The sequence below is a fragment of the Nylanderia fulva genome, unplaced genomic scaffold (genome assembly GCF_048542155.1).
Source record: "Nylanderia fulva isolate GAGA-0341 unplaced genomic scaffold, ASM4854215v1 Scaffold25, whole genome shotgun sequence".
NCBI classification, from domain to species: domain Eukaryota; kingdom Metazoa; phylum Arthropoda; class Insecta; order Hymenoptera; family Formicidae; genus Nylanderia; species Nylanderia fulva.
Window position 1 is genome coordinate 1,182,491 of NW_028190314.1, and position 27,854 is coordinate 1,210,344.

At 34.7% G+C, this 27,854-nt stretch overlaps 1 protein-coding gene across 1 annotated transcript; it reads right to left on the reverse strand.

The window, feature by feature from the left end:
- Window positions 1–3,755: 3,755 nt before the first annotated feature.
- Window positions 3,756–27,501, reverse strand: ImpE1 (Ecdysone-inducible gene E1). The gene is made up of 9 exons (XM_029315982.2): window positions 27,386–27,501; window positions 27,181–27,290; window positions 13,607–13,769; window positions 13,089–13,220; window positions 11,546–11,830; window positions 10,157–10,381; window positions 9,005–9,418; window positions 8,069–8,323; window positions 3,756–5,443 (listed from the first exon to the last, which is right to left on the reverse strand). Exons 2-9 carry the CDS (start codon window positions 27,232–27,234, stop codon window positions 5,424–5,426), a joined length of 1,548 nt encoding a protein of 515 aa, XP_029171815.1. The 5' UTR covers window positions 27,235–27,290; window positions 27,386–27,501; the 3' UTR covers window positions 3,756–5,423.
- Between the last annotated feature and the right edge of the window lie 353 nt (window positions 27,502–27,854).

Consider the following 27,854-nt stretch of genomic DNA (forward strand, 5'->3'; position numbering starts at 1 on the left):
TCTATAAAAAATAATGTAAGAGAATGTAATCGAATGACCTGAGTCCAATCTGATAAATTATATTTATTATGGGAATATATGAAAAGCATTGTGTATTCTGAATGACTATAAAAGAACTCATAATAATTATATTATACATATGATTGCTCGAATAACTGCAACACTTAAAAATATTTTATTAGAAGTAAGAGAAGCAGTACATCATTTGACACATAAAATTTATCCGTGTCGTCAAGTCCAAGGTCAATACTTCAAATTTTTATTACAATTGGAATACAAGTCAAACATTTGACTTTTATTTTACTATGTATTTATGACCTTGAATATCTGTATGTAATATCAATAAACTTGTATTTAAAAAGCCTATAAAATAAAAAATATAGCATTCCATTTTAAAAAATGAAGTTGACTTTGTAATGCCCTCAATGTTTCTACTCATCAAATAATCGTTTATTACTATATGATGTCCCCTTTTGTACTAAATATGTCGATATAAACTATTTTTTCATGTCTTCAAATTTCAAAAATAATTAAGTTATTTATATATATATACAGGGTAGGCCATTTTAATCTTCGCACTAAAATTTCTCAAAATTCAAAAGTTTAAGACAAAAATGTTTCAGATAAAAGTTGTATGGTTTCAAGGGGGACATGAGATGGTGTCATTGATTTGACCTTGAATAGCCATTTGAAGGTTACGTGACGGTCAACTTCAATTTCTTAAATGGAACACTATATTTTTTCTTGCATACTTTTATAGCTGACTTCAAGATCTTTCCAAAACACTACAATAAAATATTTTTTCATTAAGTATTTTTCGAGTTATTAGGCTGCAAATTTGCAGTATTTTGACATAAAATACAAAATATCTTGGGAAATATTCATTTTTCGATTATCATACCTTAATACTTTTATGCACAGAATAATGAGATGAATCAGTTGGTGTAAAGAAAACACATATTTACCTTTAAAAAAAATATGAAAATTGCAATAAGCAGTTAGATAATTTTTCTTTAAGACAACTATGTGTTTTCTTTACACCAATTGATTTGTCTCATTATTCTGGGCATAAAAGTATTAAGGTATGATAATCGAAAAATGAATATTTCCCAAGATATTTTGTATTTTATGTCAAAATACTGCAAATTTGCAGCCTTATAACTCGAAAAATACTTAATGAAAAAATATTTTATTGTAGTGTTTTGGAAAGATCTTGAAGTCAGTTATAAAAGTATGCAAGAAAAAATATAGTGTTCCATTTAAGAAATTGAAGTTGACTGTCACGTAACCTTCAAATGGCTATTCAAGGTCAAATCAATGACACCATCTCATGTCCCCCTTGAAACCATACAACTTTTATCTGAAACATTTTTGTCTTAAATTTTTGAATTTTGAGAAATTTTAGTGCAAAGATTAAAATGGCTTACCCTGTATATAAATATATATATATATATATTTGTATGTATGTATGTATGTAGGTGTAATTTTATAAGAACATTCAAATAGACATTTAAAATGCAATTTTTATTTTTATTTTTAATTTTTATTTTAATTTTTTTTTATTAAAATGCAATTCTCAATTTTTTTTATCTGAAAGATAATGCAATCCTTTGTTTATTTTTTCATGTATAATTGATAATTATTATTATAGTTTTTATAGTAGTTAGTGCCAGAGGCGGTCTATTCGTGTGCTGGTTTAAAAAATAATTCCAGAGGCGATCTATTCGTGTGCTGGTTGTTTTAAAAAATAATTCCAGAGGCGATCTATTCGTGTGCTGGTTGTTTTAAAAAATAATTCCAGAGGCGATCTATTCGTTTGCTGATAACTGTACAAAATATTTTACCCCGGATGCAGTTTGCATGTGCGCAAAATTCTCAGAAGCGATATTGCAATGTTGAAACTTTATAACTTATCATGTGATAGTGACTTTCACGTAATCTTTATGACTGTGCAAGGTCAACACTAATGGTACTATTTTATGGTTCCTTTGAAACCGTACAACTTTTGTTGTTTTATTATAAAATGCATTAAAACAAAGAGATATTAGGGGTAGTAAAAATGGGACACCTTGTATAAATACACACACGCATACATATGTGTATATGTATGTGTAACAACCTGTGTATATATAATTTTTATATAATTATAAATTATATAAAATGGGACACCCTGTATATGTATGTGTGTGTCGATTGACAACTTTTTTATTGCGACATCTGTCGAGTTTTGTCGATAATTATATTTAAAAAATCTTTATTATCAACCCTATCGGAGTTCGCCCGTGCATTTAGGATCCCCTTAACTTCCGTCCTCCGCGAATGTGCTGCGTGGAGCACGTGCGATACTGATTTCCGGCAATAAGATTAACTCCGAAACATCCCGCATCCGGATTCTGCGCGGGATTAAGAATTCAGGGCAACTTCGTTAATTATTTTTAATTTCTTTTGTGTTCAAAGTTTGCTCGTCAAAGAAGATTTCCAAGACTCGAGAAAAATGTCAAAAGGAAGAAAAAAAATTAATAAAAAATAAAGAAATAAAATATTTGCGAGAATGTCGAACGTTGACATTTCGTCCAAGTTTCCGAAGGGACAGGATGATTCAATCTCAGTGTATGGTGTTCGAGGATTTAGAGTCTCGCTTGCTGTACCTGATGCTACCGTGCACGTTGTTCTGGGATATATCGCGCGGACATTTATCGACGAGCACCGGCGAAGCCAGGCACGCAGTCGCGGAATTGCCCGGGACCAACGCATGTCATACCGCAGAAACATTGGATTGCGTTGGGACGCGCGAGATGCGCCGGAATTTTTGTTCATTCTCGCCTGTATAAAATGCATCTCCATAATTCTCGTTAACATGTAGTCTCCAATATTTTAAATAAGTCCAATAAATTTTTATGTTTTTTTTTCCAAAATTGTTAAACAGTTTAAAGCAAAGTTGTCTTTTTTAATCGATATATAATCTCCAAGATATTAATAATTTATTGCTATTATGTAGAGGATATTTTGTCTATTACACAATTCAATAAAAAAGAATATTTTTGTTCAAACTTAAGAGAAAAAGTAATTATTCCACATAGGAAATATTTTTTATGATAAATATAATTGCGGTCTTCAAAATTGTACTTAATTACATTACAATTTTAGAGAAATTTAGAATTAAAAAAGTTTATTTTAATATTCTTTATTAAGCTGCAGAGCTAATAATGATGTGTAACGTATTGAAAAAATTATATTACATTCAATATTAAAAATATCGTTAAAATTGTTAATTCTGGAATTTGTTGTAAAGATCAAGATTGATCAGATTTTTATGATTAAAGATCCATTATAGAAAAGATATTAAAAAAAGAAATTGAAGAATCACGGATCATCATCACAATCTCTCAAACATTTTTTCAAATTATAATTTTATATAAATTCCATTGTTTCATAAACAAATTTATTCTTTTCTGTACGAAATTATATACGCAACAATATCGTTGAGAGATGGGATACTCTAGAATGTAAATTCAATGACACAAAGATCGATAATTAAATTTGCATCATAGATTGTCGATGTGTGACTCGCTAATGAGACGCGTTAGTCATACTTATAACATGTTGCAAAATGTATTCATTATGTAACTGATGTATTCACTCTTTTAAAATACCATACATAATTTGCTGCATTGCAGAAAATACAATGGCGGCACAAAATTGTACGGATGGGGAGACAATTTTTTATGACATGGGTAAAACATGTAATCAGGATGTAGATATTTTCAAACTTTATTAAAATTTATTAAATTACATTTTTTTTTATATTGGGCTTGTCTAGGATATGGATTATAAATTAGATATATCGGACAAAACGTCAGATATGCATTATCAAAAACCTAATTGATAGTGATACAAAATTATACAAAAATATTTGTTCTTATTTTGTTATATTTCTCATTTTCATAACTGTACACTTCTGTAATGTTTGTAAAATATCTATTCTTCTCTCCGAACAACTTTTGACAACTACTTTAATAAATATGTGCGTCATTGAGATTCAACGGAAGACGTATTATCACTCTCGTACACCATTTTATCGATATAATATTAAATTTATATGCAATAAGATTTAAAGAGATTTAATTAAATTAATGCTATATTTTACATCGATATCGAGTATACAATGCTTTTTAATTGAAACTTATTTGCGATATTGCGTCTTCCGTGCTAAATACATGGTGCATGAGCGTAGTAAATTGAAAAGAATGAGATTGACGTTTCTTTTATAAAAAATATATTCGGCAACGCGATAATACACTCTTGTCTTACGGTTTTCTTTTTCGACAAACCGGCACACGTGTCCGATAAGAGCATGAATAATATTAATAATTCCACAATACATAAATTAATATCCTTTCGATCTAAATCTTAGATTACCTACCGTATTAATTGTTTTTGTATTTTTATTCTTGAACGCTATTTGATTGATTTAAACATATAATGCTCTTTGTAATCACAAATTTTCATTTGCCTTAATAATAAATAAGTTTGTATAAATTATATTTTATCTTTAAGATATATTCTTGTTTTAAAAATCGCATATGGTAAAAACAAACTTAGTCACATTTGAACTAAAAATTATTATATATATATTTGAAAGTACCATTTATATCTGATGCTCACTTGTCCTTGCAATATTTATAAATAAATTTCAGCTTCAACCAAGAATATTCGCACTTTGTTTTAAGGATAAATTATCCTTTATCCAAAATTATTTATATTTGGCGCTATTATAAGGATAAAATATACTTGAATCAAAGCATATTTGCATTCTTTCAAGAATACTGTTTTTTTCTGTGATAAAATAGGGACATAGAGATGCTTTTACCTAGAATCCGAGAATAGTTAAAGAAGATAAGTTCGGAATGCACGCTGCACTCTCTCGTCACGGGGCAACCCAGGACTATATCCCCGGGCGCGAATTATCCCCGTCTCTTGTGGTATCATTATACGCGATTAAGTCCCATTATTACGCGAGCGCAATCATTTCTGCCGCGCCGGGGCTACGGACTCTGGTCGGTCACTGGACCGGTTCGTTTTAACGAGCGAGATCGCGCGCGGAAGGGTTCCATCTCTCTCTCTCTCTCTCTCCTTGGTGATGGAGAGCAGGCAGGCAGGCCCCGAGTAAAAACGATCCTTTCAGTCTCGAAATCGCGGAGCGTGCCGAAAGCTTATAAGTTGCGCCGCGCGATACGGCTTAACGATCTTTGGTCACACTTACTTTCTGTGCCCTTCTACATCTCGAGCACATCTTACTTCGCGAAACCGTCGACGCGAGCCGGCGAGCTGGTGGTCTGTGCCCTCTTTTTCCTCTCCTTTTCTTTTTGTCTTTCCCGACGTTGCGACGCGACATGACGAAGAAATCGGCCGACCGGTCGAGATTAAATCCTTCCGCTGCATCCTGCAACATGCAAAAGCTTGATAATCGTTCTATCGCGAAACATTGATGTAGAAGTAGAACAACACGCCTACACTGAGATAATGATAAGTTGCGAGAGAGCAAAAAGGATGGATTATTTTATTATTGGTCTCGTAAACACGTTGAATGCTGATGTTGATAAATTTGCGAGGAAATCAAAGTTGTGAGAGTATCTAATTTTGATAATGCAATTTAGAATATTCGTTATAGTGTATTATTAATTGTGTTGCAAATATATTATATTGCTAATAAATCTCGCATGATACTCAATATTAAGCTCGATGAAATTTAAAGAAAAAATTATTGTTCTTTTAGTAATATCTTTAGATATTTAATCAATTCTTCAAGTTCAATAAAATTTGTATAAAAATATTTCCTTTAATTCATTTTGATAAACGATTATCCGGCGAACGATAATATTTTACATCGTTATGTTAATTATACAGGGTGTCTGATAGATAAAGAGTCACACAAATACAAGTAGATCTCGTTATTTGGAGACAATTTTTCCTCGCAAAAATGTCGACAGAGGACATCAGTTTTTGCACGTTCCCAATTTTTGCCATCATGTATCATTTTATAACTAAACCTTACATTAAAATTTCATTTTCAATCGCTTATAACTTGAAAATAATTATACAGGGTGTCTGATAGATAAAGAGTCACACAAATACAAGTAGATCTCGTTATTTGGAGACAATTTTTCCTCGCAAAAATGTCGACAGAGGACATCAGTTTTTGCACGTTCCCAATTTTTGCCATCATGTATCATTTTATAACTAAACCTTACATTAAAATTTCATTTTCAATCGCTTATAACTCGAAAATAATTGATGCCTCAATATTTTTGCCGAGGAAAAATTGTCTCCAAAGTCACAAGATCTACTTGTATATTTTCGGTGTGACATCTTATGTCAGACACCCTGCATATTACAATGAGGGACGTTTTCGTTTCTAAAAATGTAAAAGAAGCTGTATTTCTTTTATTAGAGCGGAAAGAAAGCAACGTCCCACATTTTTGTCTCTCCTCTCTTTCTTCTGCGAACGTTCTACTTTTTTTTCCGCTATTGTTCCGCCTATTGTTCCCAAGAATGCACTCGGTCATCCCCCAATCTCGGTCGCGCGAAACAACACTTGGGGCGCGAAAGAGGCGAATCTGCACGGGGCGATGCCTTCGAAACGCGGGCGAATTATTTCCGTCTCGGGAATATATGTATGTATATATATTCGCGGCGCTCTGCTCTTGTGTTTATGACTAATTCATTTATGTAATTTCTCACTATACTCTTCCGGATGCGCGAAGAAAGAGATTATTACGGAAGATAGCAGCCGTAATCGATGCATCCTGCTCTAATTACACGCGAGCGTAACTCCGCTTTGCGTTAGGTTCTAGGAAGCGCACAAATCTAAATGTGACGGCTCGATGCATCGAATCGCGAACGATTACCCCTTGTTGCGTATACGCGGAAAATTCCGTAACATAAATAAGGACGGTAATTGGTAAGAATAAAAGTCTCGGGAGGAAGGAAAAAGTATAACGTTTGTAAATAACGCTTTATTTATTCGGGAAGATATAACGCGGAAAAGAGATGCCTCTTACATTCTTTCTGAGAGAAACATTCTCATATAAATGGCTATTACTTTTAATACACGGGGTTTTTCTCTTCCCAACAGATTACGAACTACGTTCTTCCCGATTGCAAATTAAACGACTTGATGGAAAAACAGTTGTAATTGTAGAAAATAGATGCATCGCGAGACAAAAGGGAGATACAAGAAGAGAGGAGCCGGTTATTATATAAAAATGATATTCCATTTAACAAGATGTGACGATGTTTTAGCTGTGTAAAATAATTTTCTGAAAGAAGCGAATAAAGCGACTTTTTTATACGTCACATTTTTTGCAAATTTTAACGTTTGCTTACTGCAAATTAAACGACTTGATAGAAAAATAGCTGTAATTGTAGAAAATAGATGCTTTGCGACAGAAAAAGGTAGAGATACAAGAAGAGAGAAGCCGATTATTATATAAAAATGATATTCCATTTAACAAGATTTGACGATGTTTTAGCTGTGTAAAATAATTTTCTGAAAGAAGCGAATAAAGCGACTTTTTTATACGTCACATTTTTTGCAAATTTTAACGTTTGCTTACTGCAAATTAAACGACTTGATAGAAAAATAGCTGTAATTGTAGAAAATAGATGCATCGCGAGAGAAAAAGGTAGAGATACAAGAAGAGAGAAGCCGATTATTATATAAAAATGATATTCCATTTAACAAGATTTGACGACGTTTTTGCTATGCAAGATAATTTTCTGAAAGGAGCGAATGGAGCGATTTTTTTATACGTCACATTTTTAGCAAATTTAGACGTTTGGTTATTGCAAATTAAATGACTTGACAGAAAAACAGCTGTAATTGTAAAAAATAGATGTATCGCGAGATAAAAAAAGGGAAAGATACAAGAAGAGAGAAGGAGCCGGTTATAATATAAAAATGATGTTCTATTTAATAAGATTTCACGACGTTTTTGCTATGCAAGATAATTTTTTGAAAGGAGGGAATGGAGTGATTTTTTTCAGGCAAATTTTGACGTTTACTTACTGCAGACGCTGCAGTGTTTCTCGTCGGAACCGTCGCCGCATCCGTCTCGACCGCTGCAGGTTATCGCGTCGGAACGACACCTTCCGTTGTCGCATCTGAAGGGACAGAATCTCGCGCTGATCCGGCCGCGATTTCGCGTCCTGCAGGCACCCCTAGGCTCGTCGCTGCCGTCTCTGCAGGACACCACCGCGTTGCAGAATTCGTACGCCGGCAGGCACTGGCCGTTGTTGCATCTGAACGAACCCTCGGGACATTCTGCGAACACAGGTTGAAAGAAATCTCGTGCGTGTAAATTAAAGAAGGGCACGGAATGCATACAAAGCGAAACGTTCATCCCTTTCGGAAGAGAATCTCGCAGGATTTTTTCCATGGGGAGACACAATTTAAATTCTTTTGGTTTCTTATTTCTTGTTCTTACTTTATTTTTTTAATTTTAGTTTCTTGTTTTTTTTATTTTCATTTTTTTATATTAAATATGCAAATAAAGCATGCTTAATTTTTTTAGTTATTCCAAAGGGAATATAATGATAATAAGTCCATTTAATGAGAGAATGCAAGAGTTGGACCAATTTTATATAATAAAAATAGATGAATTTAATTTGAAAAGAGATGTGAATCTCCTTTTTTTTCTTAAATTATTTATTTCTAAATAAATAAATCATATGTATCATAAACTATATTTTTTATATCAATTTTTATTCTAATATTAATAATTATTTTTTATATTTTTTCACATTAAAAATAAAAGAAATCACAATTTCCAATTTTAATAAAAAATATATTGAAATAATTTAGAATTCGAAATACTCTTTCCATGATTTAAAAAAAAATAGTCGAAAAATCTCTGCCGAAATTAGTCGATGTTAAAAAAACATGAACAAATTTTAATAGAGTGCAATAATGAAAAAAAAAAAAAAAAAGAAGGAGGATACCAACTTCGCCGATTGTTGCAGCCGATTTCGTCCTCGCCGCGCGGACAGTCGCGGTTGCCGTCGCACAGTCCGGACCTCGATATGCACACGTTGCTCTCGTTGCACCTGAACGCCTGCGACGGGCAGCGACGACGTCCGGTGCACTCCTCGTCGGAGCCGTCGGCGCAGTCGGCCCGGCCGTCGCAGACGAAGAACCAGCTGATGCAGCTGCCGGTCGACCGGCACTGGAAAGTGCCCGGCGCGCAGCCGGTCCGCCGCGCGTTGCAACTGCTGTTCTTCGGGAAACTGCAGTCGCATACGCCGCCGATGCAACGCGACATCGGATCGGCCATACGGCACTCGAGATCGGCGATGCACGGCAGTCCCAGGCTGACGGCCGTCATTATCGTACTCTCGTGACGATCTGTCTTTATTGGCGCTGAAAGGCGGCGGAAATTAGACCGAGTTACGGTATATCGCGGATGGAGAAATACACTTTGATTCGTCAATCTTATAAAAATCGATTATACAAATAGATAAATAAATAAATAAGAAAAAATGGACCTACTATACAAGCAAGGAAATTTTAGATGTTGAATAATTTTTATTTTAACATGCAGGGTGTGCCCCAAAAACTTTTTCTAACACGTCATTTTGAATGTTATTGACGATCCTTTTAATAGCTGCTGTTGAATCTGGCACTGTTGAAAATATTTATCATTAGTTTATGTGATTTTATTGTGATTATTAGCATTTTTTCATTACTTTTTTTCAATAAAATAAACTGGTATACAAACATTTTATTTATATCCATTAAAAACTGTAATCTTTCTTCTTTTCAACACAATTTTTGTTTTCTCAATAACTGCATGCATTAAAAAATGACAGTTATAATTTCAGCAATTTCCTATGGGACACATTCAGTCTTCTTCAATAAAACGTTTACTTTTCAATTTTTTATAATATGTTCAAATAAAAATTATTCAACATCTAAAATTTTCTTGCTCGTATAGATGACCTATTTTTTCTTATTAATTTTTTAATTTACACGAGCTTATAATAATTATTAAATTTTTAAATAAGGAAATTTTTTAATACTCGTGAAAATATGCTAGATAAAATATGTGTTTTAAAATATAAAAATGTTATAAAAATCCTTCTCTCTCTTATGTCTTACCAGACGTCGTGGAGGTCGTTGTGACAATTTGAGTGGTCTCGGTGACTTCTGCCTCGATGACGATGGCATCGTCGTCATCGGAGAGCTCGTTCGGTCCGAATCGATCGTTGATTCCGGGTCTTAGGTTAAATGACGGTCTGGTCACTAGGTTAACCGGTATTAATTGACTGGGAGTTTCCGTTGACAGGAGCATCGTCGCGTTTTTCAGCCAGGATATCTGAACACCTATTCAGAAGCAAGGTCAAAGAAAAATCTCGTCGTTCAGAGGAATAATTAATTCACAAAAATGATCACACCGTTATCTAATTAACGCATTTTAGGCTGGCGTGAGAGAATCCTCAAATGCGATAATAGAAGGTAATAACACTTTCGTGTGTAACTTGCGTGTGATCACGTTGCACGTGCAGAGTGCGAAGTTTTCTTTGTACATTCGCGTTCGCAGGGAAGTGCCACCCGTGTTTCGCTAATGATCGCGCTAATTAAGAATGCGCGAATCGCCTCATCTCGTTAATCCGCTCGAGCACATTCGGGCTGGAAACCTGGCGCACCGGGTCTCCAACCCGCAAATTCCCGTTGCGACCGTGAAGAGCACACGGAAAAGCTGATTACCGGATAAAAAGACGCGTGAAACATGGAAAGGGAATGGAAAAGCGAAGGGAGGAACGATGATACAGCTTGATACAATTCCCGTACTATGCGCGAGGATTATTCTACGGAATGTTAAGTGGCTTATGGAGAAGTCAAGTACCAAATGTTTGCTCGTTACCCGTACAAGTTTGCGCACTCGATAGAGCACGAAGTTTAGAAATGCAGTTCTAATTCCGTCGCAACCTCGAAGTGCATCCTTTTAAACAGGGTGACATAGGCATTTTTTCATGCTAGAAATCAATCTCCTAACAAAACATTATATAAACTTTAAAAACGTCAATTATATAATTAATTATTAAAATTGAATGAAAATTTAAAATAATTTAAGTAGGTAGAGATCATTAATAAAATAATTCTATAAATAAATATATATACAATATAATAATCAAAATATATTTTTAAAGAAAATTAATATTAATATTCATCTTGATTGATTAATAGATGAATAAGTTAAAAGAATTTTAAAATTTAAAGTATTGAATATATTATGACCAAAAAATACTAAATATTAAATATTATCTGTATATTTGTACTCTTAATTATTTCAAGAAAAATAATTTTTAGTTAATAGTCCGCATTTAAAATAATGTGCTTACTATCCCCAATGAATAAAATAATTTGAGATTTATTCTGATAAAAAAAAAAAAAAGATTTTTGATGTTGATATTTACTTCTGGCATAAAAAAAATGTCTTTCTCTTCATCTCTCTACTTTCTACACATATTCTTTTTATAATTGTACCTGTATCTTGTTCCCCTTGAGTCTCGCCCTTTTGCTCTTCGGCGCCAGCTTCCTTATCACTCTCGGTGACATCCTCTATTATCGACTCCTGAGAGACAGGCAGGTGCTCCGGAAGCGGCGCCGGTCTCACAAGACTGTCAGGTCGACACACGTCGCCTTCGCGGCGCATCGGCGCGGTGCATTGGCAGCGACCGAATAAATCCGGAATGAGAAAATCGCAATGCGACTCCGGGTCCCAGAGACGACAGTGAGCGTGCTCGTAACACACCTCGCCGAGCTTCGCCGCTGCAAATTAAATTAGTCTCCCTAGATTCACGAAACATTATACGCGCATTACGAGTCAATTTCCCATTTGGTTTATTAAACTTCCTCTGGAGCGATAAAACTTTTTATTTTTTAGATTCATAGGATATAATCAAGTTATACTCGTAATTTTCAAATAACAAACCGAATTGAAAAAAATTCTATTAGCGAAATCTATAAAAGATACTAATATACATATAATTTGTATATTTTTTTGTAACCAGTTTTTGCAATTTTTGTCTTTTAATTTATATAATTATTTCGTATTTTTTTTTAACGCAGAAACACAATACTAAGGTGTAATTTATATTTCAAGCTTGATTATTTACGAGGAACTGAGAATTTATTGCATATAATATAATTATATTTTATAGATGTACCAAGTATAAAATCTAGTAAATCCATATTATCTTTGATTTATGCAACATAATTTATGTGTAAAAAAATATTTTCCATATATTTTCATACATATAGATATACATATAATAAAGATTGTTAGCGTAAAAAGATCCGCGAAGATTGTGGCATCGGAAATAACCGGTTGTCAGCAATCAAAACTGACTCTCGATAAATTCGCGACAGTGAAAGAATTGTTACATGGTATGTATTTTTCCTGGAATTCCATTTTCAAGACGAGCTATTATAACATGCGCGTCCAGTGAGCCGCAGAGAATAAGACTATAGAAATGAGAATGTTCCCCACGTGAGGCTCTAACTATGCCTCGCCTATGGTTATTCATCATCGATCCTTTCACCGATGCGCGTCGCTCGACGTCGCTAATAATCCCCTTAATGTCATGCCAAGATAGCTTCCAGCGGTAACCTTAAGGAACTCAAGCGAGTACCTTATGATAGTCGCATCCGTGTATTAATATAGCGATCATACGTACAATATAATGTCATTGCTTCGCGATCGATCATAATTAAATCGATTTTTCTTTGCAATTTTAACTCACAATTTTAATGTTGTTATACCAGAAATTGACCGTGTAAATTGAATAAAATATTCCTCTAGCTCAAGAATAATATTAATACTTTTTATATACTTAATTTTATGTATTTAAAATTAAAGTGTATATTTTTTTATAAATTAAATAGGATGAAAAAAATGTGAATAAAGCGCGCGCGTTTTTCCATCGACATATTTTTGTCGATTTTATTCTATATAATTTTGCGATATGCAATCAAACTTTTTACATTTTTCTTATTCAACTTTTTACTTATGATAAAATGCACTTACGTCCCAGACAAGTGTGCCTGCGAAACTGCAAGTGTCCCTCTTCACATCTGCATACACCCTCGAGGCAGCTACTGTTCGCCACTTTCAGGGAGCATTGTTCCTTCACAAGGCAATCATTGCCCAATAGAGTCGCTGCAAAATTAGAAGAAAGAGATATCAACTTAAATTTTTAACTAATATATATAAAGTGACGTCTTTCCTTCTCCATTAAAAATAACAACAAATGTTAATAAAAGATTTTTTTTTTCAAAGAGAATATTTTTTAGTTAGCTGCTTCATATTATGTACATTTTAAGTTGACTTTTCAATTCATATTATATATAATTAAAATAATTATATTAAACTATTTTAATTCAAATATGAATTTATCGCACAATATGCAAGCTTGAATTTTTTATTTTTATTTTGACCTTTCTTGTGAAAGAATGGACGCAAAGCGGTATTAAGGGAATCTATTTTGGGCAAGAGTGAGCTATATGGTTGAAGAAGATAAGAGGGTACTTCGACGAGAGACTTACATTCAAGACATTGAGTATCATTGTAGCCGGCGAAGAAGGGCTGACACCGGCAATAACCCAAGTAGCAATGGCTATTAGTGATGCCAGCCTCGCAGTCTCGATCTCGGTTGCACTCATCGCCAAGTCGCACATTTGTCGAAGTGGGCGAGGATGAGGTTGGTCTCTACAAGAAAGTCGAGAATGAGTTGTGCTCTCCCTTCGGATGACCTAGTTTTGCGAGTGCTTTAGACAGGAGCGTAGCTAGATTTTTTGCGAACGATATAGCCTGACGCGGAGAAGTAATTGATTTATTTAAGGAAAAAAATAGATAACTGATAAATAATAATTGTCGCTCAGTTATTTTCTATTCAGTTTAGTAATTATTAAAAGCCTGTAAATTTTGTAATTATTTTTTTAACACTCCACAAAATTTGAATTAAATATCAATTTTAAATATGCTGGAAGCAAGAAAATTGATCTAATAATAATTATATAATACGCGAAAAAATAATTTAACAATAAAATTAATTTAATTCTGAGATTCTCTAATTAAAAATATATCGCTATTTTTGATTTGACGAAATTTTTATCCTTGATTTTTTATTGCAAAAACGAGGGAAAAATTCGAATTTTAATTTCAATAGTTTATTCTTATTCTCTGCTTAATTATTGTACAGCTATGTATGTTTCTAAAGTTACCCTGTTTTTCTTCAGAAATGTTTAATTAATATACTCATAAGGATACATACTGTTTGCAAATGTCATACATTAAGCTGACACAGAATGTATAAATAAAATATTCAGCATAGCATTAAGTTAACGAATAAGTCGCAGATCGATTTAACAGCGTTATATGTATATGTACAATAAATTTTATAAACCACCAGACAATCGATTGCAATTAACAGCGCGATAATTCCAATATTTTTTTCTTTATTTGTTTTTTTTCGAATTTTTATTTGTGCGATACTGTTCAAATATTTATATATAAGCTTCTTATAGATTCTTCATTCAAATGCATATTTTTAAATTGCAAAGACAACACTTTTATAAAGATTAAAATTTTCTCGGTTTCAATTAGCTTTATATATCTGGATGGATCTCGAATAATCTCGATCCGAGCTCGATGCATGTCATAATATTGAGATTGATGAATTAAATTTTTTATAGTGCATCTTTTATCATTCTTTTAATCCATCAATCTCACATGTTTGCGTGCATACATTTAATCATGAAATGTATACGTATACGTGCATACGCGTTTTTATTTTCTGGGTCATTCGTAACCTACATATAAATTGACGCATTGTGATGCATCAAGGTCGGAACGCCTCGTGCGCATCGCGGTGCATTTCACGATGGGCGCGGATTTTACTATTATAGCGAGTTTACTTCTCGTGACCTTTCAGAAGCCGCTTCCGTGCATTGCTATTCTTTCGCGCCCATCGTACATTGTTGGGTGGATGCTCGAGGCGAGTGCATACGCAGTTTCTTTGCTTCTCTCCCTAGTCGCTTCCCGGTTTCCCACGATTTGCAAACAATGCCTGTGCATTTTTACGCATATCCACGAGTCCGGTGCACTCGGATGAGACAGCGTTTCGTTAGTGTCTTACAAAAATTAATATCTCTTTCCAATGTGTAATAGTTTTAATTAATATATTAATTTTTTAAATATTTATTATAATTAATATATCTTATTAATATATGTATGTGTGTATATAAAATATTGTTATATCTTTCTTGACGATTAAGGTTTTATCTATTTACAAATCTAAAATTTAATTTGGAAATTTCTAAGAAAAATTTGTTTCAAATTAAACCGGATATTTATATAGAAGAAAAACGAAGCTCGAGAATTTGTAAAACGGCAAAATCATTTATACTTATAAGAATGACGAATTTTATGTTATATAACTTTTGGAATTTTTCTTCATCTCTCCGAACGAAATAGTCGCGAGCAAAATAACATCCTTCCATTTTTCACAAGAGTTACATAATTTCTTTTGTACAGGGTGTATCTAAATAAGTGCGAAAAATTTTAGATGATATTTTTATCAAAAATTTTAATTTTATTTAAAAAAATATTATCCTTTTCATTAGTAGAAAATATCCACCAAGTTTCATTTTTCAAATTTGCCTAAAATTTTGAAGAAAAAAAATTAAAATCTAATTTTTACCTCTTTCTTTAGAAAAGTGTAACTCCTCAGGAAATTTAATTTTCGACAAGGCATCATCTAAAATATTTCGCTTATTTAAATACACCCTGTATACAGAAAAAAATGGCTGGTAGAGTGTTCCCTTTTCCCGCTTCCTTTCCGTCGCTTCTTTTTGCAGGAATGCGGAAATACGTCGACGCTCGTAGCGCACGAACCGCTTAAATCGCCGGGTCGACCCTAGTCTGTGTACATACATATACATACATATATATATATACATATATATCTACGACGTGTGGAAGTGGAAGTGGAAATGGAAATCGCTCGCGCGGCAGATTCGCGGCTGCACGCTTTAAGCACCGCAAGGTGACACGACATCCGTTGCGCGCGTATGCACCGTTACAGGATGCAGCGTCTCCTTGGTGCAATTTTACTCGTTGAGGAGAATCGTCTGCGAATCATCATCATAGCGCTAAAACGGGCGCTAAAACGGTAAGGCCGAGAGTAAATAATGCGCGAGAACGTATTATCGTCGTATAAGCGGGAAAAGAAGTCGTCTCGCTTTATGACAAGGCGGATTAGCGGACCGATGCATCCGAAGAGATTGGAAACTTTAACGCTCGTCTGAAAAAGATATATTTGTCCCCGGATGAGATCCGGGGTCTCGCGACTTCGTATTGTCCTAAAAAGAGAGAAGAACTGCCCTTTAACTTCTCGTATTTTTCTAAACCCTTGTGTTCCGCCGAGCTCACTCGCGAGTCTGCGGTCTTTCCTTCCGTTTTATTGCTCTTCTTACAATTGGAAACGTAAAGCGCGAGAGAAAATATATCCCCTGGAATTTTCTAGGGATAAAGATGCTGCTATTTCTGCTGAAAAATTGACCACGATTATACAAATGATAAACTATCCAATTAAAATACGAAGCGAAAATATTGATATTATTATTACTGTTATTATTATGAAGTTTCACATTTATTAAATGTATTTGATATATACTATATTGATAAATTTTATTTTATTTATTATTATTATTATTATTATTATTTTTTTTTTTTTTCAGAAAAATATTAAGAGTTTATTTGAAGATTCTTTAAAAGTAGATTTCTCTGGTTGTGGAACATGCAATAAATAAAGAACTCTTTATTATTAATATGACGACGAAACTTTTTGTCGTCAAGATTTTCACGGTCTTAATTAACTATATAAACATTTCCCTTTTAGAAAGTTACAAATATATCGTAATTGAGATTGTGAGTCTCGTAAAAGGGTGAATATCGCAAACTCGCTAAAAATATCCCGACTCGATTTATTAATGAACTACTTGCAAATAGAACTTTTATACGTCATATCTCGCGTTCTGCAAATGACACGCGGCGGCTTTTGCGTGAAGTAAACGGAACGAAGCGGTCGATCGGATGCATCTGCGCATAACCGGGATGCATCTTCCGCGAGTCTCGTGCGCAGAAACAAAATTACAAGTGCACTCTGGAATCACGAGCACGCGGCCTCTTATACATTTGACGGCGATAATATCTATGTAAACGCGCCGCTCGAGCGGAACCGCGGATATTCTCGCGCGTCGATGAATAATGGATGAGTTTTCCTGAATGAACGGGCGTTATTTCAACGATGTGTCGGACGCACCGGGTTTTTCGGAAAAATTGCACTAAAGGCATGTCCGCGTCACGCTTGATTCTCTCGGGGCGCGTGCGTGTCATTATTCATTAATCTCCTCGAGGAATGCTGTTACCTATATTAGTTCTTGAGAAAAAAAGAAGGAAAAAAAATGCGAAGCATGTTCAGTCTTTCGTGGCTATTTTTCGTCACGTAGCTCTTGCGTAGTCACGCATATACGCGGAATATATTGCAAGGAAGAAAATTAATCCGCCTCTCTCTGCGAGAGGATAAAGTGGGGACGGCAGGATGAAGGAATTTTTATATTCATCGCAAGCGCCTCCTGCCGACTCTTAATTACGCCTAACGAGCCGAGCCAATTTAAACGCGAGATAGAACAACCACACGCGGTCGTTCTTCCGAGGACAAGCGCGTCGAGGACGAGCTCCGTAATTTTCCGGCTCTCACGCGGAAATTTCGCGCTCGCGTCTTTTATCGCGGCCTCGAAGAATGAAACGCAAGGATGTCTCTCGGTGAAAAAAGGAAAAAAAAGAAAAATATGTCTAGATCTATAGAAGAATCTAGGAAGGATTAATTTAAAGAGCTACCGAGATAGAAAGATAAAAATTATGCTCGCGCGAGCATGATTGCAATATTAATTATATTTTCAATTAGATGACAGAAAGTGAACGTACAAAATTTTAATTGTCTCATATCGCGGATAGATGGATAAGAAAAAAATGTATTTTTCAAGTAATGTATAGTTTAATTCTCGTCAAATTAAAAATCTGTAAAAAATCATAATTTTTTAATTCATAATTTTTTTTTAATCGAATTCTCAAGGAAGATCTTTTTTGTCTTTAGAGAGGAGTTGAAGGATAAATTTGCGTCTGCGGTTGCGTTTCCGCGAAACAGACCGCACGTCGGACAGACGTGGATTACGCGATTTTCTCGTTCGTCTTTCTCGCAGCTTGTGGTTAAAGTGTGGTTTAGTTCGATATAATTGCGCGGATGCTCCAATAGGATATTGTGGAATGCGAGCCTCTCTTCGTACGCTTCCTTCCGGACGTAATTCCTCTTACGGAGAGTGAACGTGAGAGGAATAGGTCGTCCAATCGTCGCATATACAACTCACACGCATAAATACACTATCATAATATAGTGAGATATTTCGTAAATGTACCATTAGATATTCGACAATAATAATAAACAATATCCTACATGTAAAATAATCTGCATTTTAAAATTTTAATTAAATGAAAATTAGAGATAATTGGATAATAATTATTTATATTCTAAGAACTATTAAGGAAACGATTCATTTTACAATATTTTTTCTCAGCTCTTTTTAAATTGATGATTAAATATTGAGGAGAATTTCTTGATATATCTTCTTGCCAAGAATTATGCATTTATTATGAAGCATGTTTAACAGATGTTATTATAAGCGCATCTCTCTCATGGTGTATACTACATTTATATCAATAACATTATTATATTTATTTATTGAAGAGAATCTTAAACGTTCCATTAGATATTCGACAATAATAATGATAAACAATGTCCTATATAAAATAATCTGCGTTTTAAAATTTGGACTGAATGAATTAGAGACATGATTAGACAATTATAAGAACTATTTAGGGAACGATTTATTTTATAATATTTTTTCTCAGCTCTCTGAATTAATGATTAAATATTGAGAAGAATTTCTTGATGTTTATTGAAGAGAATCCAATAAGAAAAAATTAATATAGAAAGATATTAAATTTATTATACAATATTGTTCTTATTTTGAAAGTTTTTTTTTTTATATAATTGTTGTTTATTATTCTTAATATATAATTATTGATTATATTTCGAAAATTCATCGAAAAATAATTCAATATCTCAACTGTATTATCAATAATATAGAATACCTAATCGTAACATTTGTTTTCATATGCGAAACAAGCGAGATGTGTTTATACTACATTTTCATTCGTCGTTCAATCATAAGATGAATTAAATATTTCCTGTTTTCATATGATAGACATCATATTGCTAACAATAAGAAACAGAAGTAAGATTCCAAAGTGTCAACATAGTCAGTCATCAATGAACGGGAGTATAAATTTCTTTTCGATGAAAGACAGGAGAGAGACATTCGGTCTAAAATAAAAGGTGCGTTTCTTGGAATATCCTAATAAAAATGATTTAATCTATCAAACGTTCGCTAATATTGTATGCGTATTTTCACTTCAGTTAAGTCTGTGTTTCTTGCCAATCGCATACAAATCATCTCATTTAATGTAACGATGTAACAATGCTTCTTATTGATCGCCACCATCGTCATGGTACCCTCGATATTTTCCACTGAAGCAGATTGTTACAGTTGCTTATTCCTTCGCATTATTGTGGTTATGCACGCAAATGCGCACACAGACACGCAGAATTTCGTATATGCGTGTATAATGCATTTTCTCTCAGCTTCGCGCAGAACGCGGTCTACATTGTTCGAATAATTCTCTCCGCGAAAACGATCGTAAATGCATGTAAAATATCAAAGAGAAACACGTTGAAAAATAATAAAGGAAGTCGTTAACAAAAAAGATATAAAAAATATTTTTTTCCTCGAGAGGAAACAAGCGTAATAAAAGTTGAATGTGGTTAAAGGATTCTTTCTAAGTTAAAATATAAAATTATTATAGCGCATTATTCCATCCAACAGTTTAATTATATTTTTGTGCTTCGTATATAAAAAAAAAGTTCAGAAATAAGGATTATATATCTACATAATAAGTTTGTATAAAATTTATACAAAACAGAGATAGGTAAATTTTTATAACTTCAATTATTTACATAAAAAATAAAAGATGAGTATAATTCTCTTTTTTAAATTAAAATTCATGACACTCTAAACTAATAATAAATAAATCAAATAAATAACTTCCGTTCCGTAATTTCTCAAAAAGGATTGAAAAAAAGCACTCGTGTTCGTGATCGAGATCCGCATTCACAATTACATCGATCTGGCAGCACCACGTTCTTGCGCGGAAGAAGGTCGAACGTTTAAACGGCGAGATTCCGCGCGATCGTAAACAACCGCGGGATATATCGCATCGCGACTGATAATTTATGAATCAACCGAATCGGCGAAGGGTACCCGGGAGAAGTAATTCAACGTGGATACCATTAATTATCGTTGCGCATGGTTACATTACGCGACGCGACGTTGTAAATTCTGTCGCAGCTGCTCGCGCGACACGTCGCACGCGATCGACAGGGCGAATACACGTATATTTTCATGTATATATGTATGTATATACAATGTACGTAAATGTCCGAAGTGATAGGATTTACGAGCACGTGTCGCAAACTCTTGTCACGCCGACGATTTCACGGTCGGCAACGCGCGAAATAATTTTCACGTTTCGAAGCCTCTGCACACGCGATAACGTTATTCCGCATGTAAACAGCGCGGTTATCGCGATGACCGCGATGTTTACATGCGAGAATCGAAATCGATCGATTATATTATACGTCATGCTATTTCATTTATAGAAGCCTTGTTTACCATTTGTCTATATCATTTTTCTGTTCTAGATCGGTCTTTCGTTTGTAAGAAATTGATCGCGTTATTATTGCAGACCTTAAGGCATCGAAATTATTTTCAAGATAAAATATATATGTTTGCTATTATTAATGCATATTTTTTGGATTTATAGAAATCAATGTTTCACAGAATAATTTAACTCTTGAAGATTAATTTAAATCTTGAATCTGAAATTTCTTGAATTGAATTTTCAAGATTAGACACTCATTATTTTAATATAGCACTCGCAATAAAACAAGAGATTGTAATATATCATTCATATTTTTTAAAATAACACAGTTATATATATATAAATAGAAATTTAAAAAAATAATCTTTTTTTAATCATTTTGATGTTTAACGCGAATTTGTTCTCAAAAGTGCAAACTTGTAATATCATAATTTTAAAAACTTGAGATTGAAATTACGCAAGAAAAGCTATTTTAAGACAATTTACTCTCTACGCTACATCTTTTATATGTATATGAGACATATTCTCTTTAGAAAAGTCTTCTATTTAAATTTCCAACATGTTATGCCATAACTGTTATGCGATAAAGTATGTCTCAAATAATCTTTCTTACAGTCTTTTTAATCTCAAATTTCTCGAAATTGCGACATGATATACACTGAAAAAAAATCATTAACGACTAAATCATTTACACACACACACACACACACACACAAATAATTATTATTTTAAATAGAATATATTTAATTCGACCCAAACTAGCCAAGAAATTTTTATTTTATTTCCACAACGTTTCGACCATCTGTTTTTGGTCCTTTTCAAGTGAAAAATTCTTTGATAAAAGCGCAGTTAGTTGACACTGTTGTCATGATTATTAAACAATATGATTATCGGAATTTTTTGAAAAACATTTGAAATAACTTTTGAAAGAAAGTAACCGCATCTTATCGCTATGATGGATCGTCAAAAACTTTCAAATGTTTTTTAAAAAATTCCGATAATCATATTGTTTAATAATCATGACAACAGTGTCAACTAACTGTGCTTTTATCAAAGAATTTTTCACTTGAAAAGAACCAAAAACAGATGGTCGAAACGTTGTGGAAATAAAATAAAAATTTCTTGGCTAGTTTCGGTCGAATTAAATATATCGTTCCTATTTTAAATACCACTAGCGACGTTTTAAGTATTCAATTTGAATTATTATTTTATTAATTGAACATATATAAATATTTAAATCAAAACACGTTACATTAGATTTAACATGTTGTATTTAATTAAATATTTGTATATGTATGTTCAATTAACAAAACAGTAATTATATAGTTGAACGATTTAATTAACAACTTTTGTTCTCAGTGTAGAAACTGACATTGTATTCTGCGAAAAAGAAAAAATTACGGGAAATAATTCTCACAACTCCCTATTCGACGCTTGGAAAGAATTATTTTTCTCGAACTGTATAACAGACTTTTTCCTAAAACGAATAGCGCGAGGTGTATCCTTATACAGAGCATATCGATTATCGATTTCGGATAACTGCTTGCTTCGATAACGTTAATTTTCCCAACGTGACGAGCACATCTCGCGGTCATTAGTCGCAGGAAAACGTGACGAAAAATCGAATCCACGAGAGTAATTGCTAAGCATCAATTATTAAAAGGCACGACGATACGTTCTACATGGAAATATCGAACCGGTCACAATTATATGTAGGATACCGATATATACGTATATATATTCTCACATACGTATGTTACGGCAACTCGAGTATTTTCCCGGTTATCCACTCTCGACCCATGGTATTATATATATATATATATATATACATGGGAATTGCCCTATACATGTATATGAATTATATTCAAGAGCAAAAACGAAGGGCGAGATGGGAAGAGGAAAACTCGGGCTTGGGAAAAACACGTCAGCAAGAAAGGCCGCAAAAACTTACGAGAGACGAGTACATAGCGAGTTGCTCTGTTAATAACTGCTGCCTGCATCTGCAATCTTTTCGAGACGAACGTTAATCTTCTTACTCTAATCATTCACATTCCTGTCAATGCTTTTCGTATGCAAATCGTACATACGTTGCAAGTATGTTGCGGCATTTCTCTTGTTAAGTATATGTCTATCTCCGTGAAAATTATTCTCCGGCCGTTGTACAGGATGTTCTAAGATCTGTATCAGAGAATCCTTACAGCATCATTCTCGAGATTATTACTTAATTATTCAATTAATCTTTTAAAAGTTGACAATAAAATAACAAAAAATGAAGAATTAAATAATAATTATGTAAGGTTCTCAATAAAATTAAATTCCTAAATAATTCTGGGCAACTATAAGAACCGATGCAGGATGATGGGTGCCAAATAAACATTTTTCCTAAGGTGAGTCTTCCAAATTTTATTTTAAACGTTTCGGTCCTAGGAATTGGATCATTTTTGCTAACACTAGAGATAGACATAATTAAGGTGGATGCAGTTCATATTACTAATTATGTCTAGCTCTAGTGTTGCCGAAGATGGTCCAATTTCTAGTAAGAAACATAATTAGTAAGGTACATAATTAATAATGTAAACTGTATCCACCCTAATTATGTCTATCTCTAGTGTTATTGAAGATAGTCCAATTCCTAAGACCGAAACGTTTACAATAAAATTTGAAAGACTCACCTTAGGAAAAATGTTTATTTGGCACCCATCATCCTGCATCGGTTCTTATAGTTGCCCAGAATTATTTATGAATTTAAAAAATAAAGAATAATTTTCAAATTAATTGTAACCAGTGACATTTTTGACAAAAAAAAAATTTTTATTTCAATAAAATTTTAATCTCTTAAAAGAACAGAGATTGGATGTAGAGAGCCATTAATCGGATCATTGTTGAGAAAATATTGCTTTGATTTGTTTGTCACAAATTGTACTCTACTCGTTTATATATTTTCCACGTAGAAGACATTTTCTTGAACATCCTCATCAGGCGCATCTGACATCAGAATTTCGCGAAACCGTTCTCTCTCTCTCTCGCTCGAACGCGGAATGAAGTCGCTCGCAATAACAGAGATGCGCGACAGTGGGGCAAGAAAAGGCGAAGATACGCTGCATAATGCGGGGAAAAGGAAAGAAACGAGCCAATATCCAGCCAATATCGGGGGACTGGAAATGGAATTGCAAGTATCGCAACTCCAGCCCGCGATGCGAATACCTAGAGAAAGGTGGGTTCTGTTTGCCTGCAAATTGGCCCTCGTCGTGGTCGTCGTGGCTGATCTGTTTTCCCCCTAGTCCCCGGAAACAATGGATCTGTTCTTGTTAGTGTTAGCGGGAACCTAATGAAACTTCGAGCTCAACGAGGTCGGAGAGCACCGCAGAATAATTTTCTTTTCAGCGACGTCGAGAAGTTACGCGATCTATATGGAAACGCGATCGCGTATTTCTGTGATTCTGAATTGCAAAGTGAAGGGTGGTACTTTGTTATAAAAGTAGTCCTCTTTTTAATAAATGTGTAATATACCGCGTTCTATAGAATTCAAATCAGATTGCGATTAATTCCGGCGACACGGCATCGTAGAATTTCCTTTGTCAATATTTCTCTTAACGATAAGAAAGTCCAAGCACATTTCGATATTCACGGATGATGGTTTTGTTTATTATGCGTTTTATTTATTTAGGATCCGAGAGAGAGAGAGGCAGGTACAAGCTTCTCCTTTGACATCTATTTGCTTGGGTAACCCGAAAATTATTCAGGTCCCTCATAAAGTCTCCATTCCTCTCTCGGATACACACCTTACTTTTGACATTTTTTTTCCCCGTTTCGTTTTTCCTTCAAAAGTCTAGGCTGCATATTAAATGTTCGGTGCATTTTAAATAAGAATATGCAATTGAAAAGACCAGACTCCCGTTGGGGAGCAATTCGACGCGTCTGAACTTTTCCTCGCGACGCGAAAACCGGAAGTTGCTCTTTCATCGGTCAAATTTCGACGAGTCACGCACACACACACATATATACACACACACACACACCTACACATGCGCTTCCCTTTTCTCCCCGCCGACGTTTAATAAAAGAACGGCTAATGTTTAATTCAACATTCCACACGGCACGCCGAATCGCAAATGAATCGCATATGCACACATTTCGTTAATAGGAATACGAAATAACGTATCGAAGGCACCTGATCGGAAACCACAATTCGTTGCTCGCTTACATGCTAATAGATCGATTGCGCAATTTTTATTTGTTTTTTAAAAAGAGCCATTTGTTCAAAAACATTGGAGGCAAAATAAAATTGTGATACAGTCCAATGTTTTCTAGTAAATATTTATGAGCGTGAATTTTTATTTTGAACCTTCAACTAAGGACAGGGTGGGTGTCTAGTGAAATTGGAAAATAAAATTTAAGAACATTTTTAGGATATTTCAAGGAAATTTGCACGACTCTCTAATAGATAAAGTCGATATAAATTGTTAATGAAAATTAATATATGCATTACAAATATTCGATACAATATTCTTTTACATTATATTTGAACACTTAAAATCTATAAACAACTTATGCGTAACACATATTTTTGGACTCCTTGGTAAATAAAAAATATATTGTATAATATTATTTACGAAGATGAAATATTATTCAGCTGACTCGTTTAGCTAAATGTTAGAAGTAACAAAAAAAATCAAGAATCTACAAAAAAATTGAAGGACTTGAAGGTTTTTAAGGACGGTTAGACACCCTGAAGGTTGAAGAAAAAACCTTTAAAACGATCGGTATTTTGCATAGCTTTTTTTCTAATCAAATGATGATCTTGAATCAACGTGGCTTCTTGTAAATGTGTAATCTTTTTGTAATTTTCTTGTAGTCGAGATATTAATTGCATGTCGCGAGAGGATCGGATTCATTCCAAACAAGTTCCCGGCTATTTTCTTTAATTTGTCCACTTCTTACGGGAAAAAGCACGCGGTATAAAATGGGCGTGACACCGTAATGAAAGAGAGATAATCACGGCTATATCACGCTACACACGCGGCCATCAATGCGCGCAATATTTTATGGCGGTCGTTAAGGAGGTTTAAGCACTTTAAGCAGCCTCAGGACGGCGCTATACGTTTCGCTCATATATACAATTTTAGCCTCGCGTTTACAAAGTAAAATATTTACTTCTCGTCGGTCGAAGAAAGGGAGGGGTTCGCGTTGATAATCCAACGGGGGATTATGCCGCGGTCCGGAATGCATTCCTCTTTAACGCCACTCGCATATTCAACGAACAACGACACCTCCACGACGACCCGAGGCCCGGAATCGGAGTCCAACGACCCGGCCGGGAGAATTATCGCGATTCTACTTACGTAGAGGAGATGACGCGCCGATAAAATTTAATGTTCATCCTATGCCGGAAGAAATGTGACTTTCGGTATACCGAACGGGCTCCTAAAACTGAAACGGAATTGACAATCGACATGTTTCCAGTGAATAGTCTTCCTAGAAAAAAAAGGACTTTACGGTATAGACATTGATAGAATTTTAATCTAAGACTGTTCGCGCGAGAGAAGGATGGCCTTGACTCGGGTGAAGGGTAGAGTTGCCGGTAGCACGAAAAGGATCGTGCCACCTGTGTGTGTTTCTTACGTGAGATGTGTAATAATAAGAATCTACAACGGTTCGGCAAAGCCCACGCTCGAATGAATACCTAGGTACAAGAATGATAATCTGTTTAAGCTGTCGATCATTTTAGAGACGAGTGGGAAAGAGTTTATTTCACCCATAGAGAAGAGAACAGCTACCTATACACGTCGTTTGGAAAATAAACAGATGGATTATATACTCATTGTCAGACACATTTAGCCGAGATAGATGAAGAATAAACTTCCTAATATAGTTTCCAATTATTTTGCAATTTAATCATTTTATATTTATTCAGACAGTCTGAAAAAAAAAGGTCGCACCTGACATTACGTGTCTATAATAATGATTTCTTTTCTTCTCGAGTCACGACATTTAATTAGCACGACGTGTCAATTATACTTTTCCCCATCCCCGGGTTAACACATTTAGCTATCTCTAAATGGGATCCGCGCAAACGGATTACAGCGTCACGTTACACGCGAGACGTGCACCTGCATTGCGAACAATCGCGTCCTCGTCGTATTCACGTGTCGAAGCCGCCCACGCTTCGGTGCTCGCTCTTGTCGATGTCACGAAGGGAGGAACGACCCGCGTTCAAATCCAAAGGGTGAGAGACACTCTTGTCGAGTGATTCGCGCAATGAAGCGGATTTCAGACTCACCAGGCAATTCATCATCGTGCACAGGACGAGGATCGTCCCACGACTTCCGCGCATTATTTCCGCTTTGCTGGCCACGCGGCCTCCTCCGTCGAGCCGATTTCCTGCTTCACCTGCGCCCGTGTGTATATATGTATATTTTATATATATATATATATATTTATATGTATATGAGTGTACGTGTGTATGTTGTGTACGTATGTATCACCGGTGTAACAAGCGCGGTCGTTAGCGTTGCACGTTGGGGGTTGCGTGACGGCGCGAAGTGGATATAAACGAGCAGCGGCGGACGCCTCCTCCGTGGTGCGTCTACGCGTACGTATGGATGGAGGATGACTGAAACCAGCATGAAACGGACCCCCGGCGGCCTGGCTTTCGGCGCGAGAGCTGGAACGGAGCAAAAGCGACTCGTGGGGCCCGTGACTCCCTACTCTTCGCCACGGTCTCGGACTCCCTGTCGTGTTCCCTCTTCTTCTTCTTCTTCTTCTTCTTTGACTTCTTTGATTTTCTTTCTTCGCTCGAGCGAGGAAGCCAGGTTTGCCAGGGACTCTTTAGAGTCGCGTGGCGATAGACACTTTGATGAGTCATATTTTTCGAGTAATTCGCGTAATGGTTCCTTCATGAGGATTTTATTTATGATTTAGTTTAATCAATTTTTCCCTATTTTATTCATCTCT

What these genes read in the sequence shown, in the direction of transcription:
- ImpE1 (XM_029315982.2), bottom strand. Translation starts at nt 27,234, where the DNA reads ATGCGCGGAAGTCGTGGGACGATCCTCGTCCTGTGCACGATGATGAAT. An exon ending in GCACGATGATGAATTGCCTG is followed by an intron (nt 13,770 to 27,180) that starts GTGAGTCTGAAA and finishes ACTTTCTTGTAG; the next exon opens with AGACCAACCTCATCCTCGCC. An exon ending in GAAACACTGCAGCGTCTGCA is followed by an intron (nt 5,444 to 8,068) that starts GTAAGTAAACGT and finishes TGCATGTTGCAG; the next exon opens with GATGCAGCGGAAGGATTTAA.